Source organism: Heptranchias perlo, chromosome 2 (genome assembly GCF_035084215.1).
Source record: "Heptranchias perlo isolate sHepPer1 chromosome 2, sHepPer1.hap1, whole genome shotgun sequence".
NCBI lineage: Eukaryota > Metazoa > Chordata > Chondrichthyes > Hexanchiformes > Hexanchidae > Heptranchias > Heptranchias perlo.
In genome coordinates this window covers 113153559-113175693 of record NC_090326.1, presented here as the reverse complement: position 1 = coordinate 113175693, position 22135 = coordinate 113153559, and the positions used below count along the sequence as shown (strand labels likewise).

Here is a 22135-nt window from a genome sequence, read left to right as displayed (position 1 = left end):
GAAACAGCTACTTGAAGGTAAATTGGTGTGCGAGCAGTGGGAGGCATTCAAGGGGAACATTCAAGAGGTGCAGAGTAAATATGTTCCCACAAAGAAAAAAGGGTGGTGCTGCCAAATCTAGAGGCCACTGGATGTCAAGGAGCATACAGGTTAAGATAAGGCAGAAAAGGAAAGCTTATGTCAGACACCGAAAGCTCAATTCTACAGAAAGCCTACAGGAGTACAAAAAGTGCAGGGGTGAAATTAAAAAGGAAATTAGGAAAGCAAAGAGAGGGCATGAAAAAATATTGGCAAGTAAAATCAAGGAAAACCCAAAAGTGTTTTATAAATACACAAAGAGCAAGAGGATAACTAAGGAAAGAGTAGAGCCTATTAGAGACCAAAAAGTTAACCTATGTGTGGAGGCGGAAGATATTGGTATGGTTCTTAATGAATACTTTGCATCTGTCTTCACAAAAGAGAGGGACGATGGACACATTGTATTTAAGGAGGAGTGTGAAATATTGGATGGGATAAACTTAGTGAGAGAGGACGTATTAAGGGGATTTGAAAGTAGATAAATCGCCAGACCCAGATGAAATGTATCCCAGGCTGTTAAAAGAAGCAAGGAAGAAAATAGCAGAGGATCTGACCATCATTTTCCAATCCTCCCTGGATACAGGAGTGGTGCTGGAGGATTGGAGGACTGCTAACGTTGCACCACTGTTTAAAAAGGGAGCGAGGGATAGATCGAGTAATTACAGGCCTATCAGTCTAACCTCGGTGGTGGGCAAATTATTGGAATCAATTCTGAGGGACAGGCTGAACCGTCACTTAGAAAGGCACAGAGTAATCAAGGACAGTCAGCATGGATTTGTTAAGGGAAGGTCGTGTCTGACTAACTTTATTGAATATTTTGAGGAGGTAAAAAGGAGTCGATGAGGGTAGTGCGTTTGATGTAGTCTACGTGGATTTTAGCAAAGCTTTTGACAAGGTTCCACGTGGCAGAATGGTCAAAAAAGTACAAGCCCATGGGATCCAAGGGAGGGTGGCAAGTTGGATCCAAAATTGGCTCAGTGGCAGGAAGCAAAGGGTAAAGGTCGATGGTGTTTTTGTGACTGAAAGACTGGTTCCAATTAGGTTCCGCAGGGCTCAGTACTAGGTCCCTTGCTTTTTGTGATATATATTATGTAGGGGGCATGATTAAGAAGTTTGCAGATGATACAAAAATTGGCCGTGTGGTTGATCGTGAGGAAGAAAGCTGTAGACTGCAGGAAGATATCAATGGACTGGTCAGTTGGACAGAAAAGTGGCAAATGGAATTCAATCTGGAGAAGTGTGAGATAATGCATTTGGGGAGGGCAAACAAGGCAAGGGAGTACACGGTAAATGGGTGGATACTGAAAAGTGTAGAGGAAGTGAGGGACCTTGGAGTGCACGTCCATAGATCCCTGAAGGTAGCAGGACAGGTAGATAAGGTGGTTAAGAAAGCATATGGGATACTTTCCTTTATTAGCTGAGGCATAGAATATAAGAGCAGGGAGGTTATGCTGGAACTGTATAAAACGCTAGTTAGGCCACAGCTTGAGTACTGTGTACAGTTCTGGTCACGACATTACAGGAAGGATGTAAATGCCCTAGAGAGGGTACAGAGGAGATTTACGAGGATGTTGCCAGGACTGGAGAATTTTAGCCAAAAGGAAAGGTTAGATAGGCTGGGGTTGTTCTCTTTGGAACAGAGGAGGCTGAGGGGTGATTTAATTGAGGTGTACAAAATTATGAGGGGCATAGATAGAGTGGATAGGAAGGACCTAGTTCCATTAGCAGAGAGGTCAATAACCAGGGGGCATGGATTTGAAGTGATTGGTAGATGGATTAGAGGGGAGCTGAGGAAAAATGTTTTCACCCGGAGGGTGGTGGGGGTCTGGAACTCACTGTCTGAAAGGGTGGTAGAGGCAGAAACCTTCAACTCATTTAAAAAGTACCTGGATGTGCACCTGAAATGCCGTGACCTACAAGGCTACGTACCAAGTGCTGGAAAGTGGGATTAGGCTGAGTGGCTCATTTTTGGCCGGCGTGTACACGATGGGCTGAATGGCCTCCTTCTGTGCCGTAAGTTTTCTATGATTGATTCTAGTAAAGATAAATATATTATACAGCCAACGGCAACTAGGCACTGAGCAGAATCTGTGCGACATCCAGCACCACCTACTTCTTATTGAAGAGATAACTCCTTGATTTAATCTGCATCAGGGCAAGCACAGTGGCAATTATTTGAGCGTGGTTTGTATGGGTGCACGATCATTAATTTCAGCCTGGTACAGGCACAGTAAAGAGTGGCACTGCAGTCACTGGTAAGAGAAATGCAGATGCAATATGTGACACCTTGGGCTATATTAGTGTTGAAGGGAGTGTTAGGTAGGAAATAGTTTTCTGAACCTCCATCTTGTAATAAAGGAAAGGATTTGTGGGATTATTGTTAATGTCGTGGCTGCACCATGTGGGATATAACGTGAATCATTAAGCTCTTACACCAGAAAGGCATTTCTAAAATGAGCTATTGAGTCATTGACAGGAGTCATCCCCCCCAAATCAAGCTAGGTGCTCCAGTTCTTGACTCATACCATCAGTACTGAAGTCAAACAATTACTTATATTTCCAGATTCTGCTTAATGGCTAATACATAAAAAATGCTTTCTTCTGGTACAGGATATGTAAACATTGTGATGAAAATCGGTGAGTAAAAGATCCTCCATCTCCCCTTACACTTAAAGAGCTCCAAGCAATCCGTGATGAATTTGTTCTGGCAATGCCAGCCTCAGTAAAGTTATACAGATTCAGGGAGGTATGTTTGGAATTTTTTTTTGAGTCTGGATTGGATAAAAGTCTCCTCTCTTTGTAAGGGTGAAATGAGTTTGGACAATTTCAACCCAGTTTCTAGCAGGCACAAAACTGGCACAAGAATTGGCAAGCTCACTCACACAAAGCACAAGAACAGCTGGTGGGGGAAATGGAAAATGTAACATTGGTGCAGTAGAACTGTACTTCTAATGCTGTTATTATTAACTAAGTGTGCATGATTTTACTCTCAGTACAAATACATGGTTTAAGCGGCAGCGTTTTGAAAGGATGCTGGGTGAAAGTAGATATGTGTAGCGTTTAATACGTTCATCCAAAATGTATCCCTCTGCTACTCGAGCAGAGGTGTTAACCCATTTATTTTAAACGGGTTAACCACTTCACTAAAATAGCACAGGAAAATATTTCAGCTGAACATTAAAGGGACAATTTTACGAGTCCACACTGCCAGCAGGGTGCCTCACCCACTGAGAGCGCGTATCAGAAACTCGGATGGATATTGTCCACAATTATCTGATCATTTTCCACCAGTAGCTTAGACTCATAAATTCACCCCTTAAATGCAATCCCACTGTGTAATTTCAGGGCCGCAGTTTATTTATTATAGCGCAAACGCACAAAAAAGGTCTTTTTTCTGCAAAGTGTGTGTGCAATTCTGTACCAAATGTTTCAAGGGCAAATTAAAGTTTGAATGTATTTTTATATTTGTCCTTAAGTAACTGAAATGAAGAAAGTGGCACCTGCAGCAAATGTTCTTTTCAAATTAACCACTTGTCCTGCCAATGAACCACTTATTCCACACACAGGAATTTAAGAAAAACCACACATCTTTAATAGAACTAAGGATGGCCCTTTAACACTTTTCAACCTGGAATGTTTGTCAATCTCAAACAGCAGCTGGTCAGACCAGAGGCCAAATACTTTTAGTTTACCTTAATGACAATTAATACTTTAATGACAATTAAATTGACTTTTAAGTCTATACCTCTGTGAAGAGCTAATTAACTTCACTGTCAGATATCCCCAAAGTCTTGGAAATTTCCAATACTTTGCTTTAAATAAATTTATTCACTATTGTGTTATTGGAAATTGGATAGACTTATGAGAAACAGGAAGAACTGTTTTTGAAGAGTTGAAAGAAATAAAATATTTAATGCCCTATCAACAGGCATGGAGGAGATCAGGATTCAGCAACTGCACTGTGAAGGGGTTAGAGGTTAGGAGCACAGAGGGCGTGTGATCTGAAGAATATAGAATAGAATAGAATAGAATCATCAACAAAAGAATAGATAGGATTGGATGATAAATGGAGGAGATTACAGATGAAGAATGAAGTGTGTAGAAAATGAGTCTCGGGGAGCTCCTGAGTAAATGGAAAGAGTCAAAGGATGAGCCATCAGTTATATCACAAATAGAACGGTCAATTTTCCTGTCATCAGACTGAACCCCACCAGCATGATTCAGGTACGTGGAAACCAGGAAACTGGGTGTTCACTGGGGGGTCCAGTAATCTTGCCTGGTCTCCACTAGAAAACTGCCCCGTCATTCATGGCTTTCTGATTAGACTTTACAATTGTATAATTTGCAAGTGCTTTCTTTCATGTGCAAAAATCCAACAAATAAAAGCTATGAGCTTCCTTTCGCATGTACTGTCCATACAAATGAGGGACTTTTGGTGCCCCAAAGTATTTCCCAAACTTCAAGCCAAATTAATGTCAAGGGTTACTTCCACCCACATAAACATTAACACCAGGCATTAAAGGCAACTGTCAAAAGGACACAGACTTTTCAATTAGGTTTTTTGGTTGGATTTTGACGAGTTTCTTGCTGGGCTTTTACTTGCTATATGATAATAGACTGGAAGCTGAGTTATTGGGGATAATTTTGACTTTGTGCGTTAGTGTAAAACGGGCGATAGCGAATTGGCAGCCCGTTTTACATCTCTGCCGAATTTCATTTCCACGGAAATCAAAATTGGGAGAGACAAAATGTTAGTAAAGTAAACCCAATTTATTGCCCTACCTGTGTTCAGTGCATTGGTCCTCAAGCATTTTTTACACTGGTGCTTTCCCTTGGTGATCGTGCAAATGCTTGGGCTTAAGGCCTGTTTCAGGTGCGGGTCCTGGACGCCTATACTGGAGCCTTTACCAATAAGGCAGGTAGTGCACTTCTGGTGTGGAATGCAAGCGCGCACGCTGCCTGCCATATTGGATGTTTAGGCGCCCATTTTACAGCTGTAAAACGGGAGCGGCGTCAATGGATTTCTAGGCCAATCTCCCTTTCCTGAATCTATGCTGAGCGTTCTTTAACAAATTCTGCTTTTCCAAATGTTCACCCACCAGATCTCAAGATTGTTTCAAAGATTTCCCCTACAACGGATGTAAACTTGCTAATCCATAGTTTTCAGGTTACCAGATCCTGTTTTGAATAATGGAGTTATATTAGCTGCTTTCCAACTCTTAGGAATGTCTCCTGAATTTATCAAGCTTACAAAAATGTCAGTGGCAAGGCTTATAGTTGCACATGGCTGTACCTTCTTTGAAAATCAAGCCCAAAGTCCCTATTGGATTAGAAATGTTTGTTTTTACGTCTGTTTCAAATTGTATCTGAAAGCCTAAGTTTCACTTACCCAGAATTTAGCATTAATCGGGTTAAAGTGATATTTTCATCATTCTGTGCTGCTGCTGCCACCACTTTCTCAGAATGAATCCGTTTTTAAGCAGTCTCGGAAGGTTAGTGATTGCGTGACAAAAGTACCGGTTGTAAAACGCTGTGTCCTCTGTGCAGAGATCTCTCAGGATGTTGTAATAATACAGACAAACCAAGTGAACTGAACAGGTGTCCGCCAAAGCTGCCAGAAGCTCTGCAATTCCTATCAAGCCAGATGGAGGAAGAATGTCTTCCTGAATCCTGAATTAGTCTTTGGAGATTGCTTGTGGAAGTTGAGCTAAAGCATGAAGGTAACACATCCCTTAAAATAGAATCTAATTACACAGCTTTACCTGGATGACTCTGTAACTGTATTTATCCAGGCCAAACAGGCCCTCTTCTTCAGTCATGACTTTGTGTTTATGGCAGTGGACCGGAAAATGTTTGCAGGGCTAGGACGAGCAGGAAAGGAGCATGAATACTCTTCCTGGCCCTACAAAAATCTGTAAAAAAAACCCAAAAACTTACCTTTTCCTTAGCAGCCTGCAGTAGTCCCTTTATGGATCAATGGATAGGTCGCTCAACGTCTGGTATGACTGGGCCTAGTGTGCATGGCGCAAGCTCTGCCCATATGTACATGAAAATTGTAATCAGGGGTGCTACAAACGGCCTATTTTGGGTGGGAGTATTGGGCGCCCATTTAAAGGCCGCCTGAAAATTGAATTAGGCATGCTTTGGGCATCAAAGGGGTGTCCGAGGTGCACATCCAATATTCCTCTGCCAGTCGCCTGTTTTTCAGGCAAGAAAAGGGCGGTTGGCAGTTGACAACCTCCCCCTCAATATATCCACCTGTTTGTTTCATTCCAGTGTAGTATCGTGTATAGACTCAATGTTTTGTCTCAGATAGAGGCACAGATTCACATTCAGTTTATTTAAGCATAAAGCTGATTCACCAAGTGGTCACTGAAAGTACAGAAATCAGTGTCATTTTTAGTTCTGAGTGGCAATCTGAAGTAAAGAATAATTCCTTAATCCAATAATAGCTGCTGCTCTCCTCAAATAAATATGATAATTTATACCACAGATCAATATGCTGTGTAAAAGTTTCCCGTGATAAAAAATAAAAGGGCTCCATAGACCAGGAGTGTCCACTTTATGTCCATGGGCCACTTAGGTCTGTAATATGGAGCCTCACAGGCCACATATAAAGCTTAAAATAACGTTCCTATTAATTTGAACATATCTCTAACTGTGGCTACTAATAGTTAGGATATATCCATCAATGAGAGGACAATGCTGAGAATGTACCTTTCCAAACCTTCACTTCTGTGAAATTCAAAGAGGAAGGACCAGTTTACAAAGATATAAATGCAAGATAAACTGAGTAGGCTGGGCTATATATGGCCCGTGGGCTGTAGTTTGCATACCTCAGCCCTAGACCAGGATGCATAAGTACGTCTGAATTGTTGAGCTGCGAGGAAGGTTATCAGCATAACCACTACTTTTAAAATAAGCTAAGATCCGATGAACACAAGTTTTCAGTAAATGGCAATTTATTCATTAAAAGGTTTTTTTTGCTGTTTTGAAAACAAATTAGATCCTGAACCGGGTACTTTTAAGTCACTTTTGATTTGGTGTCTACCAGCTCATGCTACTCATATACATAATGTTTATAAAGATTATAGTGACTTATAATTAATCTAATTCATCATCTTTGTGGCTTTAACTTTGATCAGTTATGAGGTATGCAAGTTATTTATCGATTTACTTAAAAGAGAGAGTATAATAATATTTGATAATTTTGGAGAGGCATATAGTTATTTGAACAGTTCTGATAAGTGGTCCTGGCTGTTTAGCCATACAGGGAATTGAAAGTAGTTCAGGTACTGTTGATATTTCACCCTAAATGACTGTAAACAAATAGCTGCTTGTTGTTGTGACTCCCCCTCCTAACACCGTATTACATTAAGAACAGCTTTTTGTCCCCCCCTGGAATTTATTCCTACACCTGTGGCCGTAGACATTTCTGACTGTGATTACCATCTGTTACTGTCTATCTGTTGCAGTATTGTCAGGTGAGCTGGCTTTCAACAGTTTATTGTACTATTTTCATGCTGTGTTTATATATATGTTGCAAATTTACATTTCCTGTGAATCTGCAGCACAATCACAGCTACTGGTTCAGTGTAAATGGTGGGGAATTATTTGCATTTAAGTAAAATCTCCCATCTCTTCCTATTGGTTTTGTCTGTGAACCGGAGATTTGTACCCATTAAAGTAAACTGTTGATAGGAATCTCCTATGGACAGCACTTGTGGTGTTCAGGTAATTTTATTCAGTATAGTATCTCCCAGCACAAGAATTGATTCAAGCCAGTCTTCCCTGTAATCCCGGTGGGAGGATCACGTCCCGTTCAAGCCATTATGATTTGAAATGAATGTGACCGCCAGGGTTTACAAAGTACAAACAGGCCTTTCATCAGATGCACATTAACTGGGTCAATTCTACCTTCAGTGCAATGTCATAAATCCGGTTAAATTTCATTGAACTACATTAATGGGATACTGCAGCGTACAGTTTGGGGACTGTATGAAGAAAAGAAAGCATGCTCACGGTCTTGGCATTTTGTCCTAAATGCTGAACAATGTAATAATAATGTCTTTCATAAAGCATCTAGTTATTTTATGGAGGGTGTGCAAATTTTTGGGCAGAGATTTGTTGGATTTTATTATTTTTATTCTTTAGAGTTAGTCAGCTCTGGAAGTGGCTTCTGCTGGTACTTGAAGAATGTGATATTTTACATCTGAAGGATGTACTGCCTGGGATAGCCCAATGTTCAGTAACATTCCAAATCATTAGAGTTCATTCCCTGAAAAAAATGGAAAGCTAGAAGGAGCCTGAACACTGGGTATAATGCACATAGAACAGATAAATATATATAATCTATGGGTGTAATAGGAATTCCACTCATAAAATTGTCACTTCACAATTGTAAAAATCCAAAAATATCAGTTCACACAAGTGTGAAAATGCCAAACTGTTAGTTCACGTGTGCAAGAATGGAAAGTATCAGTTCACCAATGTGGACACAGTATTTACATGAACTTGAAGCTTGGACTGTAGCTAGAGCTGTGGATTGTAGACTAAGTTGAGTAACTCACCCATGATAGTGAGTTCCCAGTATCCTTTCACTCATACTAAAGACTGTCACTAGTAGCTGGCTTGTGCTTGTAGCACTTGTGTGATGTGTTGGGATTTTTACATTCATAAAGAACTCCCATAAGCTGACAATCACGGGCAATATATTTTCTACTTAACGCAATGATGGCTTTTAGGAGAAAAAATTCAGCTTCTGCTTTTCATGCGTATGACAGGAACACATATTGCAAAACTGTGCACTTCTAGCTCATGACCTCCTGTCCATTAATTGTAATGGATGGAAAATCACATGCAGGAAGTGCAACATTTTGCAATATGTGCTCGTAGCAGGCATCAGGAGCACAGAAGCAGAATTTTTGCCCCAAGTTGCTATTTCTGGTGTAACAAATTTTTCCCCCAATTCTTATTCCTACCCTGTGACTTTTGCTGAGAAAGGTTTGCACAGGTAATTGTGGCCCTGTGATACCTCATCCGAGTGACCATTCCCTGTGAGCCTAGCAGACAATGGGGGGTTATTTTCACCTTCACCACTTAGGCAGAGAACTGGCAGAGTGGATTCCCCCGCCCACTGTAGAATTTAATTCCATTGCGGTGAAAATTTAAATTACCCCTTGGGGTATCTCAAACGAGCACAATTTTGCCTCACCCGACATGCAAATACACACAGAGTGCATTGGACAGTGGTCAGGAGTGGAAATCCCATTTGATTTTTTCCTCTCCTTAGCTCAGGGACACAGAGGCCAATTGTAGCACCACAAAGCTAAAATCAGATTAAGGATCAGACTTGGAAACTAATGGCTCAGTGCCACACTAAATAATATTAAATGCATCCTACTGTAAAAGCAGGTGAATAGAGACTAAATAAACCAATGCACCACCTACATCAACTGGGTATTTATCAAGTCCTGTTAAAAAAACATTATCTTCAGCTTTAAATATCATTTTTCATTGGATATTGAAAATGAGAGTTCTCCAACCATACCTGTCATAGGCTATTCTATCCAACAGTGGTTCAAGCCAGCCCTTGTGGCACTCGCAATGTGAGTCCATGAAAACCAAGACATCCCCTGTTGCCCGTGCTGCACCAAGCATGCGACCTCCGATCACCCCCAATCTCTTATTGCTTCGAATTAACTTCACACCTGCCAGCTTGGAAATATACTCACTCAAAGCTGCCTTCAGGTGTCCTGTGAAAAGGAGAAATGAATCACAGTTTTACTCAGCATTACTGATAAAACTGCTAAAAGCAGCAAGACAGCAACATTGCTGAATACAGGCTTGGACTTTATACTCCCTAATGAGTTAAACATGGAGTTATTTATACTTATTTGGGATGGGAGTGATTTATTCACAATCAGTGACCCAACTGAATAACAGACACGTAATGAAGTCATGAATGTGTTCAGAACGTTAGACAGCAAAGAGTGAGAAAAGGCTATTTGTTCCCAAAAACTCATTCTTTCCACAGAGCATATACAATCTGCTTTGTTATGGGCTTTGTTGACCTATTTCTGCAATCAGGTGCCTTTCTATAGTAAGGAAGGGAAACTGGAGGGAGCGCTATCACTGCGCTGTTCTTGTGTGCCTCCTATCAGTTGGCTGAGATGTGATACTGGCAGAAGCCTAGGATGTGGTAGCTCACTCTGTCAACCGAAGTAGGTGCATGACCCAAGCAAACCAAAGAGGAAAACAGGGAAAATAAATTGGAGAATAGCATACTCTCTAGAAACAAAACAAAGCAAAAATATTGCCTCTCAGCATGTGTATTTAATTTTCCAAAGGCAGAACAGTACATGGCAGAGTTTGGTCAGCAGGATCCTATGCTTGCTGCTTCTATGGCACATTACACATATTCAAGCCGGTTCATATTACAATTATAAGACCCAGGAGATTAAAATCATTTATTCAAAAATAAATACAATGTGCATTTGTAAAACGCAATTTAATCTCATTATAAGTAATATAATAGGTGAAAATGGAATAAACTAAGTGCTAACAGAATTCCATATAACAGGACTGGTCACAGCAATACTATGTTTATACTGGCACTTTGCCAAAAATGTGTTTGTGCTTGATTTTCATGTACTCTACGGTGTGATTTTCAATATAGATACAGCATTATTAACAACAACTGTTTCTAAAATTGGCTGAGCACAAATTCAATGTTTTGCTTCATACTATCTTTATTTTCTGTTCCCTTTTCTTTTCCAATTACCCAAAAAGGATAAAATAAATAAATAATACTTGTATGTATGTGAAACTTTTCATGTTGAAATGTTTCAAGGCACTTTCGACATATTTTGCAGTGACTGCAGCTATGTAGGCAAATGCGGCAGCCATTCTGTGCCAAAAATGTCACAAGAACAGCCATGAAATAAATGACAAAAAGCAAAATACTGCGGATGCTGGAAATCTGAAAAAAGAAAAGCAGAAAATACTGGAAACACTGTGAAGAGAGAAACAGAGAAACCAGTTCTGAATCATCGACCTGAAACTTTAACTCTGTTCCTCTCTCCACAGATGCTGTCTGACTAAATAAATGACCAATCTGTTTTATGGTGCTATTGGTTAAGAGAGAATGTTGGCCAAGATTGCAAAAGAACTTCCACTCTTCTTCGAATAATGCAATAGGATCCTAAATGCCCTCCTAAACTGATAGTCTGGACCCTGGTTTAATGGCTAATTTGAAGGATGACACCTGTAACATTGCACTACTGCCTCAGTATGTGGGGGAGGTTGCCAGGTGTATGTAACTGTGTATTTTTTTTGCAGGGGGAAAGGCGCTGATTCTTAAGATCCTGCCAAAAGTTGGCAGGAGGATTGCAAGCACAGCTGTGCATAGTGATATTACTAATTCTTGCAGCAAAATGATGAAAAGTGAAATATGGAAGACTTCAGGCTATCATGTAAATTTTGAAATATTTTATCAATTGATCTTTGGGAGACTTACAGAATTTCAGTGTGTTTTCTCAAAATAAGATAGTCCTTTAAAACAGGATTTGTGGATTTACCTGATTCTCTGAATTTCTGGCTGTGTGGCATGGAGTTACAGATTGCACATGCTGCAACTATGTATCCTGCATTGTATGAACGTGTACATTTTTGAACAGTTTGAGTTTTAATTCTTTTTTGTTTGGTCCCAGCAGACCTCAGTAAAATCTGACTATGATTCCAGTCTATAATATGGACTGAAGATTCATGGCAGGGGTGAACAACCATCATCTCCTGAGCTGCATGCAGCTATCCTGTGACTGATGTGTGGTTGTTTCTACCTACCCACACATTCAAATGGTCATGAGATGCTGAATAACAAAGGATGCATTCAGTCACAATAAAACAGTCTTCATTTCATGAGGGGATGAGAGGCGAGAAGAGAGGGGAAATGAAAGGGAGCAGAAAAAGCTTTTTTTTGTTTTGTCCTTAAAGTATGTAGTTAAAATAATTGTAGCTTCAGTTTCTGTAATTTATTATTGAATTTTTGAATTGCACACTAAACTCAGTCCTTGAATTCACATTAACTATTTGTGGCTATAAAATGTTATGTCCTAGCACATTTTCAGTCAGCTGATGAAAATGCCTTCAGATTTTAAAATCTGATTCAATGTACTGTAGTGACCAATCTCACATAAATTGACAGTTTTAAAAAAATTAAAAATCCAACAACGGTGAAGTAAAAAAAGTGTTCAAAGAGTAACCAGATTACATCATTTTAAGAATAAATTTCAAAATTTTATGGGGAGTGGGAAATGGCCTCAGCCCCCTGGAAACATGTGTTAATGCACACCAGGGGATGGGGGACACCATTTGGAGGGAATACAACTTTAAATTTGCTGCCTATGCCCCCTGCTCCGTATGGCACTGGAATGTCAACCTAGATTTGACTGAGGCTCAAATGAACAACTTTCTTGCCAAATGGAGGTGAGGGCACTACTGACTGAGCCTGTCTCCCCCCTCCCCATTTTCAAATGAAATACAGTTTTTGTGACTGGAAGCCTGTGGCCAGTGGGGTGCGGTGCTGGGTCCCTTGCTGTTTGTGGTCTACATTAATGACTTGGATATGAATGTAAAAGGTATGATCAGTAAGTTCGCTGATGATACAAAAATTGGTAGGGTGGTAAATAGCGAGGAGGATAGCCTCAGTCTGCAGGACGATATAGATGGGTTGGTCAGATGGGCGGAACAGTGGCAAATGGAATTTAACCCGGAAAAGTGCGAGGTGATGCACTTTGGAGGGACTAACAAGGCAAGGGAATACACAATGAATGGGAGGACCCTAGGCAAGACAGAGGGTCAGAGGGATCTTGGTGTGCAAGTTCACAGATCCCTGAAGGCGGCGGAACAGGTAGATAAGGTGGTAAAGAAGGCATATGGGATACTTGCCTTTATTAGCCGAGGCATAGAATATAAGAGCAAGGAGGTTATGATGGAGCTGTATAAAACACTGGTTAGGCCACAGCTGGAGTACTGTGTGCAGTTCTGGTCGCCACACTACAGGAAGGATGTGATCGCTTTGGAGAGGGTGCAGAGGAGATTCACCAGGATGTTACCAGGGCTGGAGCGCTTCAGCTATGAAGAGAGACTGGGAAGATTGGGTTTGTTTTCCTTGGAGCAGAGGAGGCTGAGGGGGGACATGATTGAGGTGTACAAAATTATGAGGGGCACAGATAGGATGGATACTAAGGAGCTTTTTCCCTTCGTTGAGGGTTCTATAACAAGGGGACATAGATTCAAGGTAAAAGGCGGGAGGTTTAGAGGGGATTTGAGAAAGAACTTTTTCACCCAGAGGGTGGTTGGAGTCTGGAACTCACTGCCTGAAAGGGTTGTGGAGGCAGGAACCCTCACAACATTCAAGAAGCATTTGGATGAGCACTTGAAATGCCATAGCATACAAGGCTACGGACCAAATGCTGGAATATGGGATTAGAGTGGACAGGGCTGATGGCCGGCGCGGACACGATGGGCCGAAGGGCCTCTATCCGTGCTGTATAACTCTATGACTCTATGTTATCTAGCTTTATTTCTCTATAAATAATAAATGCTCATTTTTCCCCCTCATGAGCTCTCTCTTTTTCCCTCTCAAGAATTTTGTGATTTATTGTGTTTTTCTATTAAAGATATACCTTGGTTACTTAGGTCATCCACTAAGATGATCTCCTTGAGAAATTTCTTTGGGGCTGTGTCCATAACGCTGTTCACTGTCCTTAGAAGAGTGGACCAGGCTTCATTGTGGAAACAAATGATGATGCTGGCAGTTGGCAGGTTCTGATTGTATTCCTGCTGCAGGCATCTACATACAAAGTAATGAGACACATAGCTCTGCCCAATTACCATACACCAACACAGCACAACAAGTCAGTGACTAGGTACTGATATTGCAACCATATGTGATTAGTAGCTACAAATAGACCTTTTGTTCTCTACCTGTTGAATTAGTTTTAGAATAGTTAAAACAAGCTGGACTGGATAGCAAAGCTTGACTGTAAATTTCATTGACTATTTTTGTCTTCTTTTGCAATATAAAATAATCTTTCTTTACTATACGTACCCTTACTTTTAACTTTTATACCATTTCACTTTTAATTATTTCTCTCCTGACTGCACTTGCAGTCTACAGGCCTCATATCAGCTCGATACCTCAGATATAAACCACTTAAATAATATAACAGCTGCTACTGCTCCCACCATTTCTACAGTATTATTTTATATAAATATTCACTGTTACTCTGAGTTTTAGATATGTTTTAGACGACTAGGAGCTGCTAAAATTAATGACGTTTTATTGTCCATTATACCACCATTAGTTTTCAATGCAATTCCTTACATAAATTGTAAATCCTTAAAAACCATTGCAGACATTGATGCACAGATGGACAGGAACAGCTTAGCAGTGAGCCCATTCAACCTTCTGGTAAAACACACGTAACAGTTCCAACCTGATTTACTGTCTGCAAATTCCATTTAATTCATTTGGGTTGTTGGAAAATGGTGACGACATGAACAAATAGTTCCACTGCATTACTCTGTAGGGGCTGTGACCATAAAGTTAATAGATTTTGTGAGGCTGTAATCATATTACAGAGAATGTTATGTAGACTTTGGAGCATCAATAGAGGAAGAGAACAGCTTCGATAACTCAGAGCACAACTGTGCTAGAGCAGAGTATTGTATTTCCTTTTGATCATTGTCATGGATAATTTTAAGGTTGTATCTGAACTATTTAAGTTACATGGATTTTTGACAGACTCTGTGACTAAGCAAGGATTTTGTAGCATGAAGATTTTGCAACAAATCATTAACCCTTTAGTATCCAAAGTAATCAGATTTTTGAACTTTTCCATCTTATTGTGCCAGTGTGATAGATAGTTGTGTATCTGTTACAATTTAGTACTGCCAAAATGGTGGTTAGCTTCAAAAGAATGTTCAAAGTGGTTAAAGAGAAAGGAAAATTCCATGACTGAAGCTAAAAGAGAAAATTAATATAAAGTCCTAAGCATTACATAGTGTGACAATGTGAACACGTCCAATAGGAAAACCTAGCTAATATATATTGCATACTTTCAATTTTAATAATTAGAAGGGAGAGACAGTCTATGGAGAATAATGTTCCAAATATTTTTCATTTTATAGAAGAAATTAACAGTTAGAGCAGCATTTGCTTGGTACTGGTGGCATTTGACATCAGGAATCACACTCTAGGCTGGGGAAAGCAGATTTCTCAGTCTATTACATGGTTTCACTGGGTTGGGCAGTTGCTCAACAGTTCTCAGGCCAGTCTAAAGTTGTGCCCCTCCCAACCTTATTTGCATTGGAACCACTCCAGGACAGATGAGAGCATTCCCCATTGGTAATATCACCAAGGTGGCCTAACGGGGAGGGAGGTCCTACTCAAGAGTCTCCAAGCTGGTAAGAAACAACAGTTTAACTAAAATGACAAAAAAAATCTGCTCAGACTATTATTTTCTTCTATAATTTGGAGGACTACAATGAATTTAATTCATTTGGGTTGTCACGGAAAATTCTGGCATTCCTAGAAAGGTTAACTCCTCATTCCTCACTTTGCATAATTTCAATTACCCCTCAGTTGAAACCCTATGCAAACTGGACTACCTAAGCTACATCCAGGCACAGTATTGTGCAGTCATGAGTAAATCAGCTCAATTTTACCACAGGAAAACAGAGCTTAACAGGGATATGATCTTATCAGGATAAAATCCATGCAAATAATACAATTCCATCTAAAACTTGGACCTCAAGCAGGATATGATTTGTAAAAGACTAGACAGAGGAATGGGTGTTAGATCATGTTGGAATGAAAAGTTAGAATTATTGTAAAACAATATTTATTTATGATTTAATAAGAAATGTGGTTGATGCCAACTATGCTTTTATTTGTAGTGTGAATAATTTGGATGTGTTGCACATCATGTGGAACATTTCATATGTGTTTATAGCACTTGTGCGGCCTTTCACCACAAGGAATGAAAAGAAATATGTATTTGATAGCCAGCTATAGTAGTGTCATGAATGGATCGATTTTCAGCCCTTCCTTTCCCCACACCCACCAATTTATTCTTTGTAGCCACTTTACCTAAATTCCAGTTGAAAGGATTTTCAATCAATGTTTCCCCAAAGTGCCAGTTTTATTTTTAGTTATAAGGTCATGAAAATCTTTATTACTGTGACGGAAGCTTTTTAAAAAAGATTCAAAATGAGTTATGTGATGAAATCTAAACACTCTAAATGTAACTTTGACTTTGATCGTGGCATGTACAGCATCAGCATTTTACTCCAACCTGTTTTTAATTCACTTTCTATTTTTCCCTTCCAATTCTCACCTGAATCCCTCCTCTCCTGAACGTAGTGACTCATGCAAGAGATGGTTTTATGGAGACTGGCAGCCCTCTGTTACATCATCAAAGTGGCCATCCTTCACGTGGAAATCTAGACATTGATTGTCAGGGTGTGTTCTACCATGAGGTTCTTCCACCAAGGAGCCAACCCAACTGAGTCCAATCTTTTCCTCATCCCTTGCTCGTGCAGACACTTCCAGCATGGGTCATTGGATAGTGATTGGGAACTGAAATCTGGATTAATTTTCCTCCTTCCTAGCCTGGAAACGTTGATCAGGGATGGAACCTATGATCATTCTGGTCTATATGACACAGTTTCCTAGTGAATGCTGCACTACCTGCTAAGCAATTGAGTTTTTTTTTAAATTTACATTTTGCAGCACAGCTAAAAGTTTCCCCCAGCTCCGTGGCTACTACTATTAAGAAAGTATCCTATGTCCCACCTCAATCTCGTAGACAAAGACCTCTGAAGAAAGATAACAGCCATCTCACATGACTGTGGGCAATATTAAAATATCCCGATGCGGATCAATTGTTTGCCAGCCACTAAATTTAAATTGCTTTAAATGCATTTTTGCCGAAAACAATAGTTGGATTACTTAGCGCTAAAATACAACTGTTCTCCCACTGATTGGGAAGAGCTTCCCAACTCAAACTGTGCGTTGCTCAACCATGGGGTTAGACTGGTACTTGTATCCTCTGCACATCTGTATATACATCTATTTATCTGTCTATATATATATATATATATTGTTGGCTATTTGGACTTTCTCCATTACATACATAAATGAGCACATATTTGGACTTCAGCTGTGAGGGGAGTTGCGGACGGGAGGAGGGACCCCCGGGGAGACTTGAGGAGAAGAAGAAGCAGGTTCGGTGCTCCTGTACTTACAAAGGATCGCGTACCTCAGGTAGTCTCCGGTGCAGAGAGATCCTCTCGCTGACAACCTCGTTGAAACCGCGCCTCTCCAGCCCGTGTCGCTCCAGTTGCCTGTCCTCCCCATGTGGGTCCAATAGGACCAGCCTGCCGTCCTGACCCCCTGGGGACCAAGCGGCCGACACCACCGTCCTTTTACCTGTTCTCACCAGTCTGTAAGCGCTTCTCCTCCCCCTCTCCTTCTTCTTTGGCTTCGCGGTTTTCTCTGTCGCCACAATGAACTCATCCTCGCTGAAGGAGTCGAAGGGCATGAGTTCCAGGGGCAAGTGCTGCTGCTGTTGCTGCTGCGGTAAGTGTCTGTTGGCCCGGCTGTCCTCTTGCATGTGGCCGCCGATCCCAGCGGCTGTGTCCTTGCTGGAGTGGCCAGCCGGCGGCTCCAGCAGTGTCACGGTGAGCAGCAGCAAGCCCAGCATCAGCCACACCAGGGCGAAGTGCAGCCGGTACAGTCCGCACCGACACCTCTTCCTCCACATGCTGCGGGAGCAATCTGAGCCAGCAGAGATCAGAAGACGCCACCCGGGGCGGCTTATCCAAAGGCATCTCCCCAAGTATATCTCATCTTTAGTTGCGTTAGTTCCAGGGATTGTTTTACTCTTGAGGTTTTTAATGATGAAGATGGTCCGAAGCTCTGAAGTATTTTTTTTGTTGTTTGTTAAGTAAAAAAAAAATGCTTGTGCTAATAGAAACAAACATAAAACACAGGCTGCGGATTTGTTTGTATGTTTGCCACTTGCCCGCAGATTGTATATGATGCTAGGCTGTCAGTGCTGCTTGTATCCTCTCTGATCTGAGCAGCAGATGCAAACAGACCCACTCACTGACTCGGCCGCTGCTCTCTGACGTTAGGTCCTAGCGCCCCACTTATCACAACAAAACAACAGCCGTCGTAAAACTGTAACGGGGCGTGAAGCGTCTACAACAACAACTTGCATTTATATGGCGCCTTTAACGTAGTAAAACGTCCCAAGGCGCTTCACAGGACCGTTATCAAACAAAATTTGACACCAAGCCACATAAGGAGTATTAGGACAGGTGGCCAAAAGCTTGGTCAAAGAGGTAAGTTTTAAGGAGTGACTTAAAGGAAAAGAGACTGGTAGAGAGGCAGAGAGGTTTCTAGAGCTTAGGTTCTAGGGAGCTGAAGGCACGGTGGTGGAGCGATTAAAATCGGGGATGCACAAGAGGCAAGAATTGGAGGAGCGCAGAGATCTAGGAGTGTTATAGGGCTGTGGAAGTTGCAAAGATAGGGAGGGACGAGGCCATGGAGGGATTTGAAAGCAAGGATGAGAATTTTAAAATCGAGGCATTCCCGGAGCGGAAGCCAATGTAGATCAATGTAACATACAGGTACAGCAAGCAATTAGGAAGGCAAATGGTATGTTGGCCTTAATTGCAATGGGGTTGGAGTATAAGAGTATGAGGAAGTCTTGCTGAAATTGTACAGGGCTTTGGTGAGACCACAGCTGGAGTACTGTGTGCAGTTTTGATCTTACCTAAGGAAGGATATACTTGCCTTAGAGACGGTGCAACGAAGGTTCACTAGATTGATCCCTGGGATGAGAAGGTTGTCCTTTGAGGAAAGATTGAGTAGAATGGGTCTATACTCTCTGAAGTTTAGAAGAACGAGAGGTGATCTCATTGAAACATATAAGATTCTAAGAAGCCATGACAGGGTAGATGCTGAGAAGTTGTTTCCCATGGCTGGAGAGTCTAGAACTAGGGGACATAGTCTCAGGATAAGGGGTCAGACATTTAGGACCGAGATGAGGAGGGATTTCTTCACTCAGAGGGTCGTGAACATTTGGAATTCTCTACCCCAGAGGGCTGTTGATGCTGAATCATTGAGTATATTCAAGACTGAGATAGATAGATTTTTGGACTCTAAGGGAATCAAGGGATATGGGAATCGGGCAGGAACGCAGGAACGTGGAGTTGAGGTTGAAGATCAGCCATGATCTTATTGAATGGCGGAGCAGGCTAGAGGGGCCGGATGGCCTTCTCCTGCTCCTATTTCTTATGTTCTTTTGTTCTTATGCACACAGGGGTGATGGGAGAACAGGACTTGGTGCGAGTTAGGATACAGGCAGCAGAGTTTTGGATGAGCTCAAGTTTATGGGTGGAAGATGGGAGGCCAGTCAGGAGAGCATTGGAATAGTCAAGTCTAGAGGTAACAAAGGCATGGATGGGGGTTTCAGCAGCAGATAAGCTGAGGCAGAGGCAGAGACGGGCAATGTTACATAGGTAGACGGGCTTGGTGATGGAACGGATATGTGGTCGGAAGCTCATCTCAGGGTCAAATAGGACGCTAAGGTTGCGAATGGTCTGGTTCAGCCTCAGGCAGTGATCCGGAAGAGGGATGGAATCAGTGGCTAGACAACGGAGTTTGTGGCAGGGACCAAAGACAACGGCTTCGGTCTTCCCAGTATTTAGTTGGAGGAAATTTTTGCACATTTAGTCGGACAAGCAGTGTGACAAATGAGAGACAGTGGAGGGGTCGAGAGAGGTGGTGGTGAGGTAAAGCTGGGTGTCATCAGCGTACATGTGGAATCTGATGTGTTTTCGGATGATGTCGCCGAGGGGCAGCATATAGATGAGAAATGGGAGGGGGCCAACGGTAAATCCTTGGGGGACTCCAGAGGTAACGCTGCGGGAGTGGGAAGAGAAGCCTTGGCAGATGATTCTCTGGCTACGATTGGATAGATAAGAATGGAACCAGGCGAGCGCAGTCCCACCCAGCTGGACGACGGAGGAGAGGCCTTGGAGGAGGATGGTGTGATCAACCATGTCAAAGGCTGCAGACAGGTCGAGAAGGATGAGGAGGGATAGTTTACCATGGTCACAGTCACATAGGATATCATTTGTGACTTTGATAAGGGCCGTTTCAGTACTGCGGCAGTGGTAGAAACATGATTGGAGGGATTCAAATATGGAGTTGCGGGAAAGATGCTTGGATTAGGGAGGCAACAACACGTTCAAGGACTTTGGAGAGGAAAGGGAGGTTGGAGATGGGGCGGTAGTTTGAAAGGACAGAGGGGTCAAGGTTGGGTTATGGACAAAGCATAATGGTTGGTTCCTAGAGTCATTCATTAAAAGTGAAAATCGCTCAACTTTGTTCACAAAGATGGTCTATTTTATATATTCCATTCTTAAAAATAAAGACAATTCTATTTAAATTAGTTTGCAATCCATTTCACTCATACTATATTCGCTGTCACACCTAACCTTGATAGCTTTGAGCTCAACTGCTGCCTTGAAATACTGACATTGCCTTTTAATATTATCTAACAGTACCTTCTAATATTAGCTAATTTAATTAATGGATCAATGTACAGAATACCAGGACAGTTATGATCAACATTGACCCACAAAGCTTTATTTTTTAGATGTGATGAATTGCTGCACTTATCAAAATGAGAGCAGTCAGCGCTGGGGAATGAAATATTTTTCCACTTTTGCTCTCCAGTGCAAGTACTCCCAGGCTGGGTATAACATAAACCAGATGTAGAACGATGCTCCCTCCATTCTTACTTAACAACATATCTCAAACCCGTCCCCACAGGTGTGACCAGTTGAATTTTTCCAGTTCCACACCATCCAATTCTATGGCAGCTTTAAATGAGGTTACCAATTGTGTTAGACGCTGCCTCTCCAATCTGGGGCAATAATGTAGCCCAGCATCATTCTCAGAAGAGCATCCCGTACCATAATAGTATATATTTTTTCATTTGCCACATCAGCTCCACTATGACTTCTTAGACTGAGGTTACCAATTTAGTTACAATTGCTGCCAAATTATGAATAGGTTTGTGTTGTGCCCACTAGGAATTCAGCTGAGGAGAACCAAACTCATTCCAGAAAGGCACTCACAGGCAAAAGACAGTTTTCCCTTCAGTCTGAAATAAACTCAAGCCCAATTCTAAGCAGTGATGCCAGTAACTAACCCCATGTACCACCCAGTTCCTGTACCTCACAAAGTTTAACATAAAGGGGAAGAAATCAGACCCAGGGAAATATAGACCTGTTAGTTTGACATCAGTTGTAGGGAAACTGTTGAAAAGCATTGTATTAGATGTGACTTAAGATCACTTGGAGAGTTTATGTGGTTATTAGGGATTAACAGCTAGGCTTTACAAAAGGTAGTTGCTGCTTTACTAAACTGATTGAGTTCTTTGAGAAGGTGATTGGAATAGTGAAAGATGGCAGCCCTGTTAATGATATACACCTTGATTTCCAAAAAAAAAGTCTTTAATAAAATATCACAGATCTTCTGGAATTTTCTCGGCGTAACTTTGTCGGAAGTCGGGCAGAAACCCCGTTTACTGCACTTCTGGCAATGGAGCATGAGCAGCTCCATGGAATTTGTGGGCTCCTATGTGACAGCATATTATGCTATGATTGAAATCTCATAGGCAGAGGGTAGTCATTAATGGTGGTGAATCTGTATGGGGCCTGGTCACAATTGGAGTTCCACAATGCTCTGTGTTCAAATCATTGCTGTTTATCATTTTCACTAATGATTTGGATGAAGGCATTAATGGAAACATTTGTAAATTCACAGATGACACGAATGTTTGTACAGGGTTCAGTAATTCAGAACAAACGAATAGATTGCAAGTTGATCTAGATAAGTTAGGGTGTGGCAAATGTCTTTCAATTTGGACAAATACAGTGTGAAGCGTTTGGAGTTGGAAAACTCTAGGCC

The 22135-nt window shown here is 41.4% G+C and overlaps 1 protein-coding gene across 4 annotated transcripts in view; it reads right to left on the bottom strand.

Moving 5' to 3' along the window:
* LOC137342183 (polypeptide N-acetylgalactosaminyltransferase 15-like) overlaps positions 1-18179 on the bottom strand; it is a 103352-nt gene extending 85173 nt beyond the window's left edge. For 2 of the 4 annotated variants that reach the window (XM_068005949.1, XM_068005959.1), the window contains exons 1-3: positions 17392-18179; positions 13767-13933; positions 9629-9833 (exon numbers count right to left, since the gene is read on the bottom strand). In XM_068005949.1, coding sequence (XP_067862050.1) covers positions 9629-9833; positions 13767-13933; positions 17392-17909 — 890 coding nt within the window. In that variant the 5' untranslated portion in view covers positions 17910-18179. The remainder of the gene's footprint in view (positions 1-9628; positions 9834-13766; positions 13934-17391) is intronic. The other 2 variants (XM_068005942.1, XM_068005935.1) reach the window with 2 other exon arrangements.
* Positions 18180-22135: the final 3956 nt, after the last annotated feature.